Below are 20181 nucleotides of genomic sequence, written 5' to 3'. Positions count from 1 at the left end.
AAGCAACATTCCTTTTCTGCCTTGTCCTGTATGGAGCCCGAGGGCCAACCTTTTCCTTTTTCTGTTATGACCACTGCAGTACTCTAGCCTCCTTTCTTTTCTTTACCTTCTTTTTTCATTGCATGGCCCATTTGCAAGACAGGTCTGTGCGTTCTGCATTTCACGGAATTCCTTGATCGTTTGCACTGCGGCGGGCTATTTGTGACCTGCAGGCATTATGCAAGTAACGTGGAGGCGCCCCCACGGGTCATGTCACTCACTTTTTCCCCAAGTGGCTCCTTTGAATTTTTCAGCTGTTTTCACGGCGTATGCTGATGTAACACTAAACTGACACGATCAAAAATGTGTGATATACGCACACTGGTCATCTGTTTGCAATGCCCAAAGTTGGTAAGGGACCTTTTCAATCATGGCTCAAGGCCTGTTTGTGGAAGTTGGTAAAGGGAAGGGAGATTGTGTTAAGTATTTTTGCCAGCTTGGTTTTCTGTAATGTTCAGTTGAATCTAGGTACATATGTGCCTTTGCATTCCACCCCTATCAGAATGCAGCAGCTGTAGAGGAGAATCAGTCTTGCGACCTCACAATTGGTAGCAGAGTGCAGCTGACAGTGCGAGAAACACCACATCTTGAGAGCATTTCACAGCAACAATTCTGGTATTCAGTGAAAGATTCTGCGTATGCAAGTGGTCACGAGACCAAGAGACACAGCATGAGTGGGCCATTATGTCTTAAGTAGATAAAACTACATTAAAAATTTTTTTGTAGCATGCTGTCGCGTCAAGACATTACAGTAGATGTTGGGTACAGTGCACGTACGTCCAAATAGAGCAACGACACACGTTCGAGTACAGCACTTTGAAGTAACAAGCACAAGAACACTACGAATCTAATTAAAGGTGCAGAAAAACAAACATGTTTTGTTTTCTTAGTTTGAGGACGAAGCAATGCCCGCAGTTACAATATTTTACAACATCATATTCCAAGTATACCAAGAAATTGTAGGCTGCAGCAACTGCATTTATGAAATGCTTGCCAAATACAGACCCATACGGTTCCTTTTCTTTCTCTTTCCTAACAGGCAATCTGCATGATGCATGAATGGGTTGTCGTCGCACGCAATGTCATAAGTGCAAAGCTATTGTAAGCAGTCACAGCAACTGTGTTGTGTGGTGCCTTGGCATGTTCTTGCCTGCTGACATTGGTGATATGTGTGACTTCATAAATAAACAAGCCCTGACATCCTTACCTTTGTAGCACAACGCAGAATGCTGGCAGTGGCCTCTTGGAAACTGGTAAGCAAGGGCAAGCTGTCTTCAAGCACAGCTGGGCTGCTTATGCTGAAGAAGAGAGAGACACAAACACAAGACTGCATTACAAACTAAGGTGCGGCGCGACAATGCCACATTTCCGTGCACACAACTCGAAGCAAGACATCCAAAATGTATAATTATAAAGTGGCAGCACAAATTATGCTTGCATTTTGCATTCAAATGGGGCTTCACAGCAACACAACGTGAGTTGCCGCGAAGCCACAGCCGAATGCAAAGCCCACACAGAAATGCGTTCTGCAGTGCGGTCAAGTTACGCAGCATTTCCACAGAAAGCAGCAGGAAAAGTGACAAGCAACAAAATATTCCTGGAACATCGCTTCGTGAAGACAAGGCCATTTCTTTTATTTTTTAATTTAAATATTTTTTGTGCCCAGTTGTCTGCAACATTCCTTTTCCAAAGGTAGCAGGTGCAGGTGTGAAGTATTACCTGCCACAAGCAGAGGTAGGTTATCAGTCGAACCCGAATACAGTGTAGACCGCTTATAATGTAAGTCGCCGGAGTCGCGAATATCTGCACTATAAGCGGTACCCCACTATAACCAAAGCAACAATTTTAAAGACCCGCACATATGCAAAACATGTGCACCGAGCCGCCACAAGTATGCGACAGTCGAGGAATGTGGCTAGAACGTTTGCATTCAATTTACAGTCGAATCTAGTTAATTCGAAATAATTCACGCGGCGGCGCCTCCAACCGGCATTTTTCCGGCACTGCCATAGAGTAAAAGCTTAGGAGAGACCCCTCAATGTCGCGCACGAACAAAACAAAAAAAAAAAGAAAGAAAAAGAAAGAAAAGAAAAACGCGGCGGAAATTTCACCCTCTCTCAAATGGCAAGGTCGCCGAGTGTGCGTTGCGCCCACGGTGTAAGTGGTTGCGCCGGAAGATGCGTGTACGTGCCAATGTCTCAGCCATGCTACCGTAGCCACGCGTAGAAAATGGCAGTGAACCCTTCTTTCTCCTTTATGCTTCCTCTACTTATTAGTCACGTGTTGACCTTGCATGCTGCGGCTACGGCCGCTTCCCGATAACGGCAGAAAACGAAATTTCGGGGAGCTGGCGCCAGGCCGGCTGGAGTGGCGGCGCCTGCACGGCGGCGGGCACGCACGGTGACAGTCGAAAGTGAGAGAGCTATGAGGGAGGGCGAGGGAGCCACCGAAGCAGCGGAGTTGCCGAGGTGAAATCCGCTACCCTGCCGCCCTCCTCCCTCACTTTCCACGGTCTCCGCGTGCGCCTTTCGCCGTGAGGTGCCGGCGCCGCCGGCTCCCTGAAGTTTCGTTTACTGCGGTTATCGTGAAGCGAGTGTTGGCCGACGTTGGCAGTTTCGTGGCTCTCGCTCGCTATGTGCGCCGTGATATTTCACGACTCGCACTCAAGATTCTGGTTTCAGCCTCACTGGCTGTTCGTTCGCACCACGTGCCCTTCTTCTCCACTTCGTCTCTCTTTCTTCTTCGAGCACTCCTTGGGGGGCCCGTTTGAGGGGAGTGTTCGCCGTCTCCACTGACTTCCGTACTCCCAGGTAGCCGCACTGTAACCAGTATTTTGTTTCCCGCAACTGCACTATAAGCGATACGTGTATACATGGAGTGCTATGGGAAAATTAACGGGAGTCTGAAAAGACCGCACTATATCCAGTCCTGCACTATAAGCGGTTACGTTATAAGTGGTCGATACTGTATATCGAACCCACTTATAACGAATTATTGTGTATATCGAACAGCTGTAAAAAATCCCATGCAAATGGATAGGGCTGGTGCAGGCGTATACAGAACGCCCGTTCACCAGCCCATTTGATATATCGAAAGTGGCACTACACCGATGACCTCAAAATGCACTTCTTTGTGCAATCTGAAAGTGCACTTCTTTGTGCAATCTGAGGTCTTGTGGCGCCTGGAGGTGAAAAAGAGAATGTGCAGTTAGTCTAACAGTGTGGGTAGTGTGTGCATTCGGATGACCTAGAAAACCCAGTCATACAACAATATTAATGTAAACATGAGCAATGCTCGAGATTAGTGCTCAATTGAACACCACTGCACACTGCTCAATAACTCTTTTTGCCCCTGCAAGCGGGCAAATTCCTCCTAAGTGGCGGGCAGGCAAATTCCTCCTAAGTAGCGGTTCGGGCCAACAGGTGACATGGCGATATTTGTCACTCATCAGCCTGTCAGATGGCATGAGTCAAGAATGTCTAGGATGTAAACTTCGACAACGGAATATACAGAAGAGATTGTGACGGCCACAGATTTTTGTGTGGGAACTTTGATTTGAAAGGAGGCATACAGTGTGTTTACGCTGCAGGTACATGGGAGCTTAGTGGCGAGCATCGAGACAACCTACAGCGCGGTGCTTTAAAGCTTGGAAGCCATGGAATCGGATTAGTATTCGTCTGCACCCTCCGCTTGATGGCGAATCATATTTGCTCATTTCGCAATACTTCTCGTGTTTAATTTCAAACACAAATGCGATATCGTATTTTCTGATGCTAACTTAAATGTTATCTGTTAAAACCCTTTTGTGATCTCGAAAAATAAAATTGCAACATAATTTTTGTAATTTCTTTGCACGCAATGCATTGTGGTGAAGTATGAAAGCTGTGCAGTTATTGGAACAATAAACGAAGATCAACAAGCGAAGATCAATCCTCAGCATTGCTTAGGTAAACTATTGTTAGGACGTATGACTTGGGTTGCTAGGTCATGTGAACAGGTAAGCATTTGTTACTGTTTGTTCTTTTCAAAGATGAACAGGTACATTGCAGAGGAGCTACTTAGCATAGTCATTGGCTCAAGGCAGTTGAGTCGTGATTGACAATCCACAAGGAACTGTTCAAGAAGTCGGTGGTTAAAGGCGGTTTGGTGGGTAAAACGTTAAAAAAAGAAAGCTTGCTTAAGCAAGGAGGTGGAAACTAAATGAATAATATCAAAGTAGGCCAATTATAAAGAGACTAATAATCGTGATGAAAACGTATGGTTTACAAGAAGAAAGAAAATTTGGGGGCATAAAATGACTTCAAATACAACGAGCAATTTAGAGAAGGATCCAATTCCATATGTGGTGTCCCTTTCTTGATTTGCCTTGCCGGAAAGAAAGCTTGACAGCTTCGGCTCACCTCTGAAACACGTGCTCAGACCGCAACAGAACGTCACTCAGCATGAAGAGGACATCGCTCTCTTTCAGGTACTGCTTGCATGGCTGCGGAAAAAAAAGAAGAGCAACTAAGCATGTGTTTTTGAAGTTACTTAGGGCAGCGGAATAAAAATGACTTCAAACTTAGTGACTGCATCTCCTCACTAGCAGCAGCTGAACAGCGAAATGTTCTCTTTGGAGTCTCCAGAGCTTGACAGGCAATTCTTGCAGTTTCAGAATGTAGATATTGTGTACTTTCAGCTATCATCAAATCATATCATCATCTAAAGCGAGTTTTATAACTCTACAATGTGTTTGTGTCATTTACTTATGCTTGTTTAGAACAAAATACACTTTTTGTCTCATTGTATTGTGTGTGTGCATGCTTTTTAGTGTCAGTTGGAACGTCTAGCTGTTTTAAAAATATTCTTTAGAGTGCCGTAAAGAAGCCTATAAGCTCTGCTATGTTACTGCATTGTATTAATACTTTGGGATGTACCCTGTGCATTTGTTTTACAGAACATTGCCCTTGCAGTTTTACTTCAGGACCTTTTTTTGCTGACGTCTTTTACATCATTCATTGCAACATGAAATAAATCAACAAAGTCACTGTCGGCCCTCATAACTGTTGGTGAGACTCTTCTAAAGGACACTATATTAAGTCAATATATAAAGTGGCAGATCAGTTATCCAAGACCAGCAACCTATGTTGTCCAAATCATCACTCTGACTCAGAATGGGGCTTCGGTAAGCGAGCAAATGAAGCAATCGCATGGCAGGGCTTGCACCTCCATTGCAAGACTACAGTGCCAGCTCCCAATACATAACGTGTCCCATGCATAAGGGGGTAAATACAAATTGAAGTCAACAAAAACTCCACTCAATATGCATTCCTTCTTACAGCAATTGCTTAGTGATGACCATACTGACAAACAGTTTAAAGGGACACTGAAGAGAAAAGTAATTTTAACTGTAGCAGTAAATTATCCTTCTACAATATGAAAGAAACTGCCCTTAGCGCAAGAGGAGGCTTGATTTAGCCGAAAGACACAAAAATAAGATAGAGGTGGTGACAACACCCTGCCATTCTCGCGCTAGCTTGGTGGGGCGTCATGAATTTCTACGGCATCTGCTCGGGCCTAGTTAATTTTGATCAGTAAAACTGTACTTCACTGTATTCTGAAGGAGCAAAAGAGCTAGCAAGTTTCAAGAACTCTTGCACAGCCACAATGGCCGCAAATACGAAAGAACGCTTTAAAATTCACGACATCACAGCAGTGCTGTCAACCTCTTGAAGCCACGTTTCTCCTAACTCGGATTAAAGAAAAAACTCCCTAGGTTTCCCTAGATTTCTACAAGATGTGGTAATTCAGTTTTCAATATGGTTCCTTTAAGATAAACATTTGTGTAATGCAAATAGACTGCAAACGTTACGTTGAAATTTATTTCTAATCTCACTTTAAAATATTTAAACAGTTACTGCACTCAAGCTGAAATGTTGTTAGGCTACCAACAGAGTCTCACTTGAAGCCATGTTCACAGATGAAGATGCCAGCAAGTTTATACTTTGCTCTAGTGCGAAACAAGTTTCTCATGGAACATTTCTGGAATGATACGGAAGATGTGCATATGACGTGCCTTACAGAATGTAACAGTATCAAAGCTTTGTGCCACTTTACGATACCAATGAAAAAGATGCGCAACAATTTTTTTTCCCTGTATGCCGTGTAATGGTGCAGCATCACCACCGTGGCACACTTACATGTACTTTGCAGTGAAGCATGCATAACGGGTGTGCCACCTCAAGGAGAGAAAGAAAATCGATAAAGGCAAGAGAAATTACAATATTAAAAAAAGTTACACATATCTGCTTATACACCAAAAGAAAAGCAACACCTTACAAGAACGCAGTTAAGAAATTACTCAAGGACAGATTCGAGCAATAGGCGTTTAGCTTTTCTGCAATCATTGCTGTTTGTTATCAGACTCTGCCTGCTGACGCCGAGATTTGACTGGCAACTTTGTTTGGTGTTGCGGCATATATTTTTTTCGCCAGTCACAGATAAAAATTTCCTTCAAGTGCCCAGAAATCCACAGTACGACAGCAATAGTGCAATATCAGTGCTTCGTTAACCAATCCGGGGCCTCTACACCCTGTTTGCTTCACGCGATGTGTTCACTGCGTTGCAGCACAATGATGAGCCATGCTTCATATGATAATTTGAAGATAATTTGCAGCTACTGAAATCAAAACATGCCTTCACAGCAGCAGTTCCACGTATCGTTCGCTGAGGTGTTGTAGCAGTGGTTTTTTTCTGGCACAAAGTTTTTGTAAATTTGGAGAAAATTCCCAATTTGTATAAACAATACATAAAATCCCTAGCTCTAGGGAAGTTTCCCTTGACTTGGCAGCACTGCGTCACACTGACATATCACTGAGCTTTTGGAGCGGAATTTGAAATTTAACTTCCAACTTAATTCTCTCTTCTAATACTTTACCTGTTGCCACGAAATTAATGAAAATAGTGTTTTTAAAGAATGCTTTATCAGTCAATACTGTTTTGGTGTTTCTCTTTAGTGCCCCTGTACTAAACATTTGGGCAACTAGCCAAATGGAGGCTGCTCACAAGTTTACATTAAGCTCGGCGTAATGCAAAGGAAAATCGAGAAGCAATGCGGCAATGAAGCATGCTACACATACCAGAGCTAGGAGACCGTATCCCTTCAAGGCTGCGGCGAGGTTGTGGGTGTTTGTCTCTGATCGCAGTGTGTTCTGGAACTCCTGAATGAAATACTGTAAGCGCAAAATGGGGCACATTAGGGACAGGATAAAGCCGTTTGTTCATGCCAAGTCCAACACTTTCACACATAAAATTGGGAAGTATGGCCTGCTGTTAAAGACAACACCTAATTATTGTACAAACACTGGTTCCTAATACTCACATTAGATAAAGAAGTATTCACAATGATCTTTTATAAGTTGATGTCTATTGGGTGCATAAATTCAGCAGCCAATTTTCTTAACCCATTCATGGGCGGTGCCAAGTGTACTTCCCACTTGCTATATGTGTGGAAGAAGGCCATGGGAAGCATTATTCCCACCACAGGAGGGTGTCGTCATCTTACAGAAACTTGGTAAAATAAAAATTATTGCAGCAGCGCCTTCTGTTGATGCTAAAATGGATCTACAGCATTTCCTACGCTTTCAGCCTATCTCAGCGATGCTGTCCTCTTGATTGTTTTGAGCAAGCGATGAATTCAGAAGGTGCACAAAAGCTTTGAAACAATTTCCTTAGCACCAAAAAGCATCCTTTATTCGATTTTATTTGAAATTTGCAGCAAGTCTGTTTTGTTGTGACTATGTACTAGCACTTCAGCATTACAGGTAGCAGAGAAGCGGACATGGCACATATAACAGTGCTATGCTGTTCCACCTGGTGCAGACTCCTGCTTCAGACAATATCGTAGAAAATGAACAGTTTTTGAACAACTTTTCACTTGCTTTTTGAGCAATAAAATGGAAGCCCAACTAATGTGTGATTCACCTTCCATTTTCTTTTTCCCCTTTCTTTTGTTGTTAAGATCCACAAGAGACATATTTCTCACTTCAGTGACAAAATTTGAACCCGAGAGGGTTAAGTGACAACTGCACAAAAAGCAACGTTCGAAGCAGTATCAACAATGCTCCTTACTTCGAATATATTCAAGTGATCCTTTCTGTCCTTTCCTTCAGCAAGTGCAGCTGCAACCTGAAACACACAGACACACAATAATTTTTTTTTTCACTAGATGGAAACTTATGCTAAAGCTTAATATAACAAAGTAATACTTTTAGACTTCATTAAATTAGGAGTTTCATTAAAGTGACGCTTCTTTCTCTTAGGAATTAAAAAAAATTCTCCACCGGCTTTTAAACTAAACTGAACTGAGTATAAGCGCAAGTGACTTGCAAGATAGCCCCCCCCCCCCGACATCACCTCTCGCAAAAATGACTCCAGCGCTGCCACTCCCAACCACTTCATATCCCTGTTGCTGTGGTGACTCCAGTGGCAAATCTGCTTGTACAGAGACTTGTACTCGTCCAACAGCAGCTGTCCAAAGAGGGCGGCATGCTTGGACAGCAGGATCAAGGCAGCTGGTTGAAGAAGTAAGGACACAAAGAATATTGAATACAGTCAATGCCCAATTTTTCAGACTCCCTATGAGACGTGAAAACATCCCAAAAATCGGGCGGCCCAAAATAAATTTGTGCATGCCTTTTACTGCCCCTAAGGGCTCAAATCACCATAGACATGTCCGAAGTAGCTCTGAAAGCCTGCCAGTACACTTATGAGGCACATCAGTGCTCATACTATGACAGGAGATGGTGAGAGCATAATTAAGGAATGCATACTGTCTCCCGTTGACAGTAACCCCTTTTTACTCTTGATATGCTTCACCACAATACAATGCGTATGCTTGACCACGTAACACTGCTGTATTGCGCGCAAAGCTAACTTTAATAAACCGGCATTATGCAACGCTTGACCCTTGTTGAATTTTCTACGCTTCGAAGCCATCGTCGAGGATGAAAAAGGCCGAGTTCGGCACCATTCCTGACAGTGGTGAATTCTTTAAATGAAAAACGCGGCACCGAACAGAAGGAAGCTTGGCAGCAAAAATCAAAGCAGCTAGGCCTGGTGTTGCCGCGATGGCTACGGCTGCCAGCGGATTGGCGTGTGAGAGTGCTGGTTCGATGCATCCAGATAATGAAAAATGGCGGTGGTGGTGGCTTCGATTATGGCTGATTTGGGCCTGTAGTCACCACAATATATATCCAGAAAGTCGGACGGCGAACAGTATCAGTGTCCAAAATTTTATACATCCTGTGCATTAGCTCTATAAGGTATTCACGTGGCAGTGCCATGAAGGCGTCTGAATTATTGGGCATGTCCGAAAAATCGGTAACTTGACCGCATCCCATATCAGTTGTGCAGAACTTTGTAAGGAGCAGGAAGGTTCATTAAAGGGAAAAAAATTGTCATCTACCCAACTGTAGCACTAAGAAACAAAGGAAACACACACGGATTTCTCAGAAAGGCAGCTTTGCAGTTGAAGAAAAATTCGACCCGGTTCAGCGATCCAACCCTGAGCAATGACTTTCCAGGGCCATCACTCTACCATTGGAGCTAACCAGGAGGCTAGCCAATCGCCGAGTGAGGGTGAATTAATGAGCAACTTGAAGCACCGGGACCCTGAATATGACAAATCAGTTCTGTGGAAATTCGCAATGCCGAGAAATGCCTTTATGAGAAACCTGTATGGGTCCTCTTTGTAGCTTTATGCTACTGCCAGGTAGACGACAATTTTTCACTTTCAAGAAGAAACTTTAGCTCAACATAGAAAAGGATATTAAGGCAAACATAGTTCGATCCGTTTTCTGCTACTTCCCGCTCGAAAAGGTAGCTCGCACCTTTATTCCAAACTACACCGCAAATACAATGCAAAATCAATTTTCTTTTTCTTTTCAGTACACAGGACTCGACCGAAAATCACAAAAGTAGTGCGAAAAGCCACCTTTAACCCTTGTGCACCCTTTCGTAAACGCGCGGCTCTATGCAAATGGAATGTAATACAGTTCAGCACAATGCGGTCGCGGCTGCAAGCAGAGGGTGGCAAAGACATGTCGGGAGGAACCAAGCACAAGCGGTAGCTCAGATGATTTAGAACCATGCGGGCAACAGTCTGGTGAACGTTTGGCCCCTTTCTTGTTTGTTCATTTTCAAAGCCCTAGGCTGATGTAAGTCTGCATTGTAACCACAACGAACGCTCTTGCTGATGTTATCCTGTCACCAGGATTCACTGTCATCATCGTGGAGTCAATGCGTGTACAAAGAAAAGGGTATGTTACTGTTTTGGAATTGGCCCGATGTACAGCTTGCAGGAGTGGCCTATCATATCAATGAGCACACTTGATAAGGACAGCGCATAGTGTTTGTGATGGTTCCATTCACTTCTTCAGCATTCCATCCACTTGTCAGCACTGTTTCCCTCAAGCCCACACAACGTGCAAGCTCGCAAGGTCTGATGAACAATAATATCAAGCATCTCCGCATATGCAAGACTGTGCACACTAGCATGCAAGAGTTCAGTGTCACCAGACCACTTTTCTGGGATATGTCCAGTTCCTTATGACCGCCTGGAGAGAACCATCAACTGGTGTATGTAAACAAGCCTTTGTTCTTCCCAAAAGCCAAATTTGCTATCAGAGGAAACAAAAAGTCCCTTGTGTATACATATACCGAAATCCCGGACGCAGCCAACGCAATCTGAATTCCTGTTGGCCAAGCTTAATCAAGTTGGCGAACAAGCAAGCAGTCTGCACCACGCTGCAGCTGCTATGGCTAGGATGATGCCTTTCGCCTGCAAGGTTCGCCTGCAAGAAACTCAGACAGCCATGCCCTCAGATTGGTCTCTCTCGACCAAGTGACTTCGGGAACATGCATCCATATCTTATCGGCACAGAAGTCCATGCCTCTCGCGCTACTCCATGCCTGAACTGCCTCATTAGACCTGTGGCAGGCGCATCAGCATGCAGAAACCAGTTTCTGTGCGTGTATGTGGAGTGTGGGCTAAAAGCCAACAAGAAGGACGCCCTTACCTCGGGGGACGTCGTAACGCGTTGTCGCAGGGTTTGGCACCAACGCATTCTTCATGAACGAGAAGAGCAAGAAGTAGTCATCGGGTTCTGGAAAAAAACAAAACCAATGATGACAAACAACAAAGTTATACTCCGTTTTATACATAGCCGGCATTGCTGCGGAAGCTACTCAAGTACACTTGAACCTCGTTATAGCAAGTTGAAGGGAGCCGAAGTTATTGTATTTACCGGCATCCAACGCACATCTTTTTTCAGAGGAAATGGGCCCCAAATTGCCTGCGTGTTACAATTGGATACGAAACCAAACCCGCATCTACGGCACTGGCAACAGCCTATCGTCAAAGCTGTCACACGCAGCATCATTGCCATCACAAGATGGCGGCAAAGAATGTTTTCATGGAGGTTGCTGTGGGTTCATTTTGTGCTCAAATATAATCTAGAGCAGTTTGCTCAATCATTTTCGGAGATACTACTATCATTTTCGTGAAATTTCGTGCGACTCACTATTGAATGTGTTGGTGCATATGGCCGCCTGTGTTTCTGGCACTGTGCCAGGAATGCTGTTGGCCGCATACTTCGACAAATGTGGTGCAGTCATGCAAAACCTTGCGAAAGTGACAGTAGTGATCTAAAAAGTGATCACTCGAGAATACTGCCCCCGTATGCTTGGTACCTGTGGCCAATGAAATAGAAGTGACAATCACGGCATGTTGCTTTCATTATGAAAGCTCATTAAAAGAAAATCCATTCTGTGAAGGTGCATTTTCTTTTATAAATTGGGGGCATGTTACATTAGGCAAGAAGTGCAACCCATGAAAATTGGGTGTGTGTTAGATCCTTGGGGGGGGGGGGGGGGGTTAGAATTCCGTAAATACGGTAGACATCTCCGTTACTATCCTATCCTTTACTGCAATATATGTATGCCCGAAGAGATGCACAACTGTAAACATGAAAATAAGAAGATGGCATTGTGCCCCATGGGACTGCTAGATGGCCACATGTGCAATGAAGTTTTATTAAAACACGAAAGGAATCTTCACTGCTGTGCAACACGCGACTTCATAGCGCCTGATGCAACAGCCTTTATGATGGCTGCCTTCAGTTCTATTGTGATGGTGTTTCGCTTAATTTTTCACTTGGCTCTTCATGAAACTATCGAAACGGCACCATGGCTGAAGAGAACAGCTTGGAAGCGTGAATTGCTGGGCTGTTGGTTCATGTTCTAAAGCGAAAAAAAAAAAAAAAAACAGCGAATACCAAGACACAGGACCAGAAGGAGGCACACACACACACAGTCGCCGGAGCCCAGGGTACAAGAATAATATCTTAGAAGCGTGAATTGCTGGGCTAGTTGGTTCATGCAACTGTGTGTGTGTGTGTGTGTGTGTGCACCTCCTTCTGGTGCTGCGTCTTGGTTGTCGCTGTTTTTTTTTTTTTTTTCCGCTTTAGAACAGCTTCGACACTGCGATGTGTCTGTTGTGGTCGAGAAGCAAGTGGCACACAACATGGTGCACCCAGTGAAACTATGCAGCTAATCCAGGCTGATCAGCTACTCTTAGGTGGCTTCAACTGTGTGAATAAGGAGGCTACCAAACATCACCGTGCCAGCTTGGCTTGGCTTGGCTTGTTGGACGGCTTCAAGATTGCACCGGTGCCAGTGCGATCTGGGAGGCCACGCCTAGCTGCACCTGCCTGCGCAGCACGCCACAGAGAGAGAGAGAAAAGTGGACGGCTGGCGCAGATTGGAGTGCGCTAAGCGTGGGCTCCAAGAATGCACCAGTGCGATCTTAGAGGCCACACCCAGTACCAGGGTTCGTACAGGTTTCCAAGGTAAAAATTCAAGGATATTCAAGGACTTTCCAGGACCTGTCACAGGTTTTTCAAGGACTCAAAGTGGAATCCAAAGTAGAATTTCTATACTCTAAGATTTCCAAAAATGACTAGTTTTATTGCTCTTATAATAAATAAATGTGTATCACAATTATAATAAAGATGTCTAGTCTTGATAACTTCTCAAGAACATAACACCAAATGAACGCTTACAACAGCGGCTGAGACTTCTCCAGTATAGGCAGGGTAAAGTTCACCAAACATATTCAAAACATTCCGCAGTGTTATTGCACTAATATCAAAATGAATAAATGTAAATCACAATGACGTTAATAATATCTAGCCCTGATCACTTTGCTAGTTCACAACAATACCAAAAAAAAAAGTTCACCAAAACACAATGAACACTCCCAACGGCTACTCTGACTTCTCCAGTATTAACTGGGCAAGCTTACCAAACACTTCCAAAACATTCAGTGTAGTCTTGCTACACATCCATTATAACAAATAAATGTATATTGCAATTATGTAAAACATGCCTAGTCTTGATCACTTCTCAAGTCCGCAATATTAAAAGTTCCCACAACAAGCACTCACAACAGCTGCTCAGGCTTCTGCAGTATTAGCTGGGTTGATTCATCAAACATTTCCAAAACATTTAGCATAGTGTTATTGCACTTATACTACATAATAAATAAATGTGCACCACAATTACATTTAAAATGTCCTGTCTTGATCACTTCTCAAGTCCACAATATTGAAAAAAGTTCACAACACACAACAAGCGTGTAAAACAGCTGCACCGATTTGTCTTGTATTCACTGGGTAATGTTCACCAAACATTTTCTAAACATTTAGCATAGTTTGATTGCGCTTATTTATAATAAACAAATGTATATCACAACTATATTAAAACGTTCAGTCTTGATCTCTTCTCAAGTCCACAATATTGAAAAAAAAAAGTTTATAAATGTTCACAACCATTGCTGGGACTTTTCTTGTATCACCTTGGTATTCTTTACCACAATTATATAACAAACCTCCAGCCCTGAACACTTTTTCTGGTCACAACACAATAGAAATGTTCACAATAAACTATAGCAAGTTCACAACAGCTGCTGGGACTTTTCTTGTATAAGCTGCGTGATGTTTAGCAGCTCTTCAGCTTTACTTTTCGCTGTCTTCCGCAAGCTGTTGGACTTCACCACAAATGTAATATCATTTGATGCTTCTGCTTTTTCGGAATAGTGATCAGCTGAAACAGTCAAATCAGCGATGACTGCTTCCAGTTCCCTTTTCCTTTTCTTCATGTTGTCGATCTCATCATTGATTAGACGTCTTTTTGAGCGCCTCATGTCGTCAAGTTTCTCCTGTTTTTGAGCCTCAAGGTGCGCATTGTAGCGGTTCCTTGCTGCTGACACTGATGTCCTCAGCTCCTTTGTGATGGGGACACTCAGAATACCACCAGCTTTGTCTACTGCATCACATATCATGCGTTGCGATATGTAGGACAGGTCTGCGAGGTTCTCTACAGCAACTTGACGGTTTATGCTAAACCCACGCTCGACTGTTGCTTGTCCATGGCTGAGAACAAGTAGCAATTTTACAACATTCCAAAGCTCGACATAAGAGGAATTTAAGCCCATAAGCTGATAGAAGAACTCATCCAGCCTATTTAGACCCTTCTGAAAGAGCCGAAGCTGATTCCTTTCCTGTTGCAACAACTCTGTGTATTCAGCTAAAACAGAGTCTCGTTGCTTTTCGTCAAATCTTTGAGCTGTGATGAGAGCATCAACCACTTTCCTCAGGCGTAAGAGACACTCATCGTGCTTGCAGCACATGAGCCGTGGGTCTAGGCAGGACAGGCTTCTGACTAGGATTGACTTCAAAGGGCTTTTGTCAAGAATTTTTTTTGTCACAGCTATCAAAAACTGCTTGCATTCCATTTTGAACTGGAACACATCTTTTGTACTTGCTTTGCAGTCTTTGATAATCTGCTCGCACATGTGGCCTATGTCCACTTTTTCCAGTGGAAGATGTTTGTCCACATCTTCAATGTTTAGCCTGAGAAGGCCACTGATCCCTGCTGCAGACAAAATTGAGCATTTCATGAACTTCATCAGCAGCTTTCTTACTACTGTCTCCAGGTCTCTTGCCAGAAAGAAAACCATAGGTTTGTCTACTTGATATTCTATCAAGAAGGGTCTGACAGCCATGGCAACAGTTAGGGCAAAGTTCAGCTTTGCCAGGACAAGAGGGTCACGGAGGAACCCACACAAGTTCTCGAAAGATGCGCACCTTGGTAGGGTCACATTCTTACTCCTTGCTGCTTCTATGTATTTTCTGATGTCGCTCCAAAGAAGTAGTGCCCTTTCTATCACACTGACATTCTCCACCCAGCGATGCGCCACAAACTTCAGTGGAAATGTGCTCTGCCCTGTTATCACTGTAAAATCTTCCCTTCGTGCTGGGGAGTTGTCAAAGAGCATGCTCAGACTTGACAGTAGGACATCAAGTCCCCATTTACTGGCCACGACACCTGCCCTATAAGCATTATGAATTGTGTGCAGGCCACAAGTGCCCAGATCAACACACTGCACTTGGTAGTTTTCACGCAAATCTGCTTGCAGTGACCTAAATAACTTTAGGTTAACATTTGGTCCATCCATTGAAATTTGGGCAATCTTTCCAAGCGGTAAAGGTTCGAGGGCTTTTAACAACTTTTCCTGGATGTCTTCAGCGGTCGCGTGCCCCATGAAGACTGATGTGAGATATCTTGTTGCGACATTGTGCGAGGAATTCCAGCACCTCACATGTGCGTCCATTTGTTTCTGGTGCAGAAACTCGTTTCCAGATTCGTCGAAAAGCACGACGTAGCAGTCCGAGTTTTCAATCTCCTGCTGCAAAGCTGCTTGAAAAAAGAGTCTAAGCCCGTGGCACGCTATGTAAGAGAATTTCTTTTCTCCGCAGGAAAAAGCTTTTGCCAGCTCGCTGTCCGGGAACATGCGTCTGAACAGATCGGTGGTTTGTGACGACGACCTGTATGAATAATGGCTGGTAACCACCTTCAGAGTCCACAAGATTTCAGCGTCTGTGACCATCTCATAGGTCTTACAAGCACCCTCTAAATCTATCGCCTGCGATGAAACCGCGCGGGTGGGTCTTTCGCTTGTGCTAGCACGCCGTTCGTCTGTCCTCGGAGCAAGGTAGTTTAGCACCGTGCTTCCTGCTGCCGCCTTCATTACGCCACTGTGCTTAGCACTCTTCATGTGGCTCTTGAGAGCCGACTCACCTATTGCCGCAATGTCGAACGTTTTTCCACATGGTTTACATGTGGCTCGGTGCGGATCCATCGTGTCCGGCGCAACCCAGTTCTTGTAGCTGTCGTTGCTAAGCCACATGCTTTGAAATTTGCACTTCCCGGGCATTATTCCAATGTTTCTCAGATGATCCCGCTGACAAAGACGGAGGTTCACCTTTAAACTCCCGTTGTGCAGAGGCGTCCATCACAACACAACACACGTGCACCACACACTCGATACCAAATACAAAGCGCCATGCTTTGAACACGGCATAGTAGAGACATAAGAGAACACCGATCGGACTCCTGCCAATGTTGCCAGCAGCTCAACGAGAATCCGCTATCCATGTAGCACTAATGTCTGCGCACAAATTTATCAATAAAAATACTGCGTGGGAGTCAATTGTTAAGCGTCAGATGGCTGTTATTAGGACTGGAACTTCTGGCATCGGGCAGTACAATGTTTTTTCTTTTTTTTTTTTTTACTTTCAGCTCTGATGGTAGCACAACGGTAGCGGATATTCGTGAAAGTGCTGGCTACATAAACAAAAGCACTGAGCCTCAGTGGTAAAGTTTCTCCACTATAGCTCTCTTTAGCTTCACCTCGCGTGCAAGAGGGAAAGTGGGACAAGGCAGACCGACGAGCGAGGAGTGAACGAACGATAGGGTGAGGAAAGCAGCGTAAACACTGCCAGCCGAGCCAGCACCGAAGCGCGGCACGCATCTCTCGCTTCGTTCGAGGTTTGACGCGGTGAAGCCTTTTATTTTTTCCGCGCAGTTCTGCAAAACTGAACCATGTGCGCTCGTGCCGGCGTATTGTTTATGAAATGGGGAGTTTGTCAATTCCACGCCGATCTACCACAGAACGGAGGTCGCAATGTCGATATCAGAGTGCATTGCTCACGAAATTCAAGGATTTTCAAGGACGTAAAAAAATTCCTGGACTTTCAAGGGCCTTGAAAATGCACTTTTCAATTTCAAGGGTTTTCAAGGGTTTCAAGGACCTGTACGCATCCTGCAGTACACACTCAGCGAAACCTAGCTGCCCAGTGCGCTGCAGCCAAAGAGAGAAGTCGGTGGAGAAGTGCGATAGTGAGCTGTTGCTCGTGCGCAGCTACGCATGGCGATGAGAAAGACTAGTGTTGCTTGACGGCGTATTTGACGTGGGAGGAGTTTCGAACCGCTACGCCAAATGATTGCCCAACTGCACGGAAAGCAAAATATTCGACGCACAACGGTCGTTTTCTTTTTTGGGGGGGGGGGGGGGGTTTGGAGACTAATCCAGTATTTTGTATCCAGTGGCAGGACAATTTTACTTCCTTAACACGAGGCTTTAAATACATGAATCTCTATGGAGATTTCATGAAGAATTTCATTTACTTCGTTATATCCCATTTTGTTAAAACGAGGTTGTTCTTACCGAAGAACACGGTCATATATTTCAAGCACAACTCTTAGACGTTAAGTGAAGCACTCATTAAAGCATCGACATGACACTTTCGACTTGCAATCTTTTTGCATTCAATCAAAGTCCAAGCACTCTAAGTCTTAGAAGAAATACTGGCAAGTGCCGAAGCGCTCTATATTATCTCATATAATAGCTGTAGGGGCAAACCAGCCGATGCGTCACAATGTCCCCAGTGAACCATTAATGTACCATAGATGTCCATAGAACATCATGTTTGAGACATTGCACACATCCTATAGATATCTATATTTCTCCAAACAACGTTACAAATACGTACCATGGATAATCTAAGTCCCATCCAGATCACGTTGCTCTAACGTTGAAAGGATGTCGCAGCTGGACATAAGTAACCTCTAATAGACGTTCTTTTAGGGGACGCAGGAGGTCCATAGAACATCTAGTGGATCTTTCCTGCTAACGCTATAATGAGCTGTATACCTGCGAGTGCCACAGTAGATGTACTATTGAATACAAATGAAATGCGAACAGCAGAGTGTGTGGTCAAAACGTAACTAAAAGCACAGTGTGGCGTCGGTCAGCGATGATTGTACACATGCATGTGGTTTCGATGCGGAGTGCGGGGCTGCTTGTTCTAGTGCGTATTACGTCACCTGTATTTTGTTGGAAGCTTGTATTCTCACCCCGCCATTGCAGTGCCATTCCTATCTGTGATCACTTTTAAGGTGGCTAGCACTGTTGTTGCGCATCCAATGCAATACATTTTTCGTGCTATTCAAATTACGATTAGACACTGGCAGCTTTGATGGTGGTAACAAAAGCAAAGCAATGCACGTTAGCAAGCTGGGTGCATGTCAGCTATATCACGCTACAGATGTAGCGATGGTGCTAGTCACCATAACACTGTACTGCCAGGTGGGTATGGCACTGCCCGAGGAGAGATGAGAAAACAACTTTCGGACAAAATACGGGTGACGTTTATCGCAATAGGGCGAGCAGCGTTGCACTCTTCCTCGAGAACTACATCCCCACGCACGTGCACAACGACTGGCCGACGACATGCACAGTATGCCTTAGTTATGCTTCGGCCACACACTCCGCTGTTCGCATTTAATTTGTCCTCGATGGTACATCTGCTGAGGCACACTAATGGCACAGTTACCCCCATTGTCGGCATGTAGCTGGTGACTTTGCTTGAAATGTTTTGTTTACGTGTAAACGTGTGAATGTGAAAATATAAACTGCAACACTTAAGGTGAAATCCTTAGATGGCTCAATGGTCGAAAAATCCGATGTCCAGCGTCGCAGCACCAAAATTCAATGGCACCAAAATTGGGGATTGAACCTTCGACCTTTGGTGTTAATTAGGTCGAAGCGAATTAAGGCACAGTTCATTAAGATAGAGTTAATTGAGGCACTCTAACCCACGGCCTTTGTTGGGAGTCGAAACCACTTGGAGATATGGGCAAGCCGGCCACATCTCCAAATTATCTCCAAGTTGGATTCCAATTGACATGGTGAAGGTAGAGTCGAACCCACTACCTTGGGTGTTCATTAGAGCGAAGTTACTTAAGGCAAGTTAATTACGGCAGAGTTAATTAAGGCACTCGAACTTTGGTGGAAGTCGAACCCACGACATTTGGTGTTAATTAAGACAAAGTTAATTAAGATACAATTAAGACACTCAAACTCTCGACCTTTGATGGAAGTAGAGCCCGCAACCATTGGTGTTATTTATGACGAAGTTAATTAAGGCACAGGTAGTTAAGGCACTCGAGTCCACAACTTTGGTAGGAGAAAACAATAGAAGTAACAACGCATGCGAATGACAAATAATTTAATTAATGCTTCGTGATTGCGCAGGCTTCTGCCTTCATCCTCTTCAGTCTTCGCTAAAGTGACTGTCAACATTTATATATAGTTCTAGCGCTCATCAAAATGCGAAAACTGTGCTAAGAAAACCGTAAATCCGCATTTTGATCATTATGCATCATTACAAATCCTGCAATGGATAAATGAAAAATAGTGAGTTCAGTAAGCACTAGGTAAGGCACACCAGTGAAACTCACAATGTCATACCAATGTTACTTTTTTATTTATGCAACTGATAAAGCTTTATTACAAGAATGATCGGCCCCCAGCCACGCACATGTATGAAATTATTCATTACATATTCTCGCTGTATACCAACAGGTTAAACGCGGATCTAAAAAAAAAACACGTAATCAAAAACAGATTCTTGAAAATTAAACTTTATTAAAACACAAGTAACGAGTAGGCACAAAATGACTAGTAGGCACAGTGCCACAATTATAATTAAAAAGAATAAAACTGATTAGTAAGAGGTAGTATCACATACTAATTAATGACCAAAAGTGCATGGCCTGCTTGCCAGCACCTGCTTCTGGGGCCATCGGATTCAAGATAGAAAGCCGGTACTTTCTCGCCGCATTGAAAAATATATGGTAAAATAAATTCCACGCAAGCAGAATCCAGAGATGGAATGTTCATCTTGATAGGCAACTTGG

General features: G+C 43.9%; 1 protein-coding gene across 1 annotated transcript in view; it reads right to left on the bottom strand.

Annotated features, from left to right (window-relative positions):
- Nucleotides 1-20181, bottom strand: part of LOC119453341 (DNA-dependent protein kinase catalytic subunit) — a 130327-nt gene that overhangs the window by 99450 nt on the left and 10696 nt on the right. The window contains 6 exon segments of the mRNA XM_049667918.1: nt 1247-1337; nt 4440-4522; nt 7158-7250; nt 8149-8205; nt 8434-8591; nt 11097-11183. Coding sequence (XP_049523875.1) covers nt 1247-1337; nt 4440-4522; nt 7158-7250; nt 8149-8205; nt 8434-8591; nt 11097-11183 — 569 coding nt within the window.

The sequence above is a fragment of the Dermacentor silvarum genome, chromosome 5 (assembly GCF_013339745.2).
Source record: "Dermacentor silvarum isolate Dsil-2018 chromosome 5, BIME_Dsil_1.4, whole genome shotgun sequence".
In the NCBI taxonomy this organism is placed as follows: domain Eukaryota; kingdom Metazoa; phylum Arthropoda; class Arachnida; order Ixodida; family Ixodidae; genus Dermacentor; species Dermacentor silvarum.
Note: the sequence above shows the minus strand (reverse complement) of the source record. Positions and strands in the feature narration are given on the sequence as shown.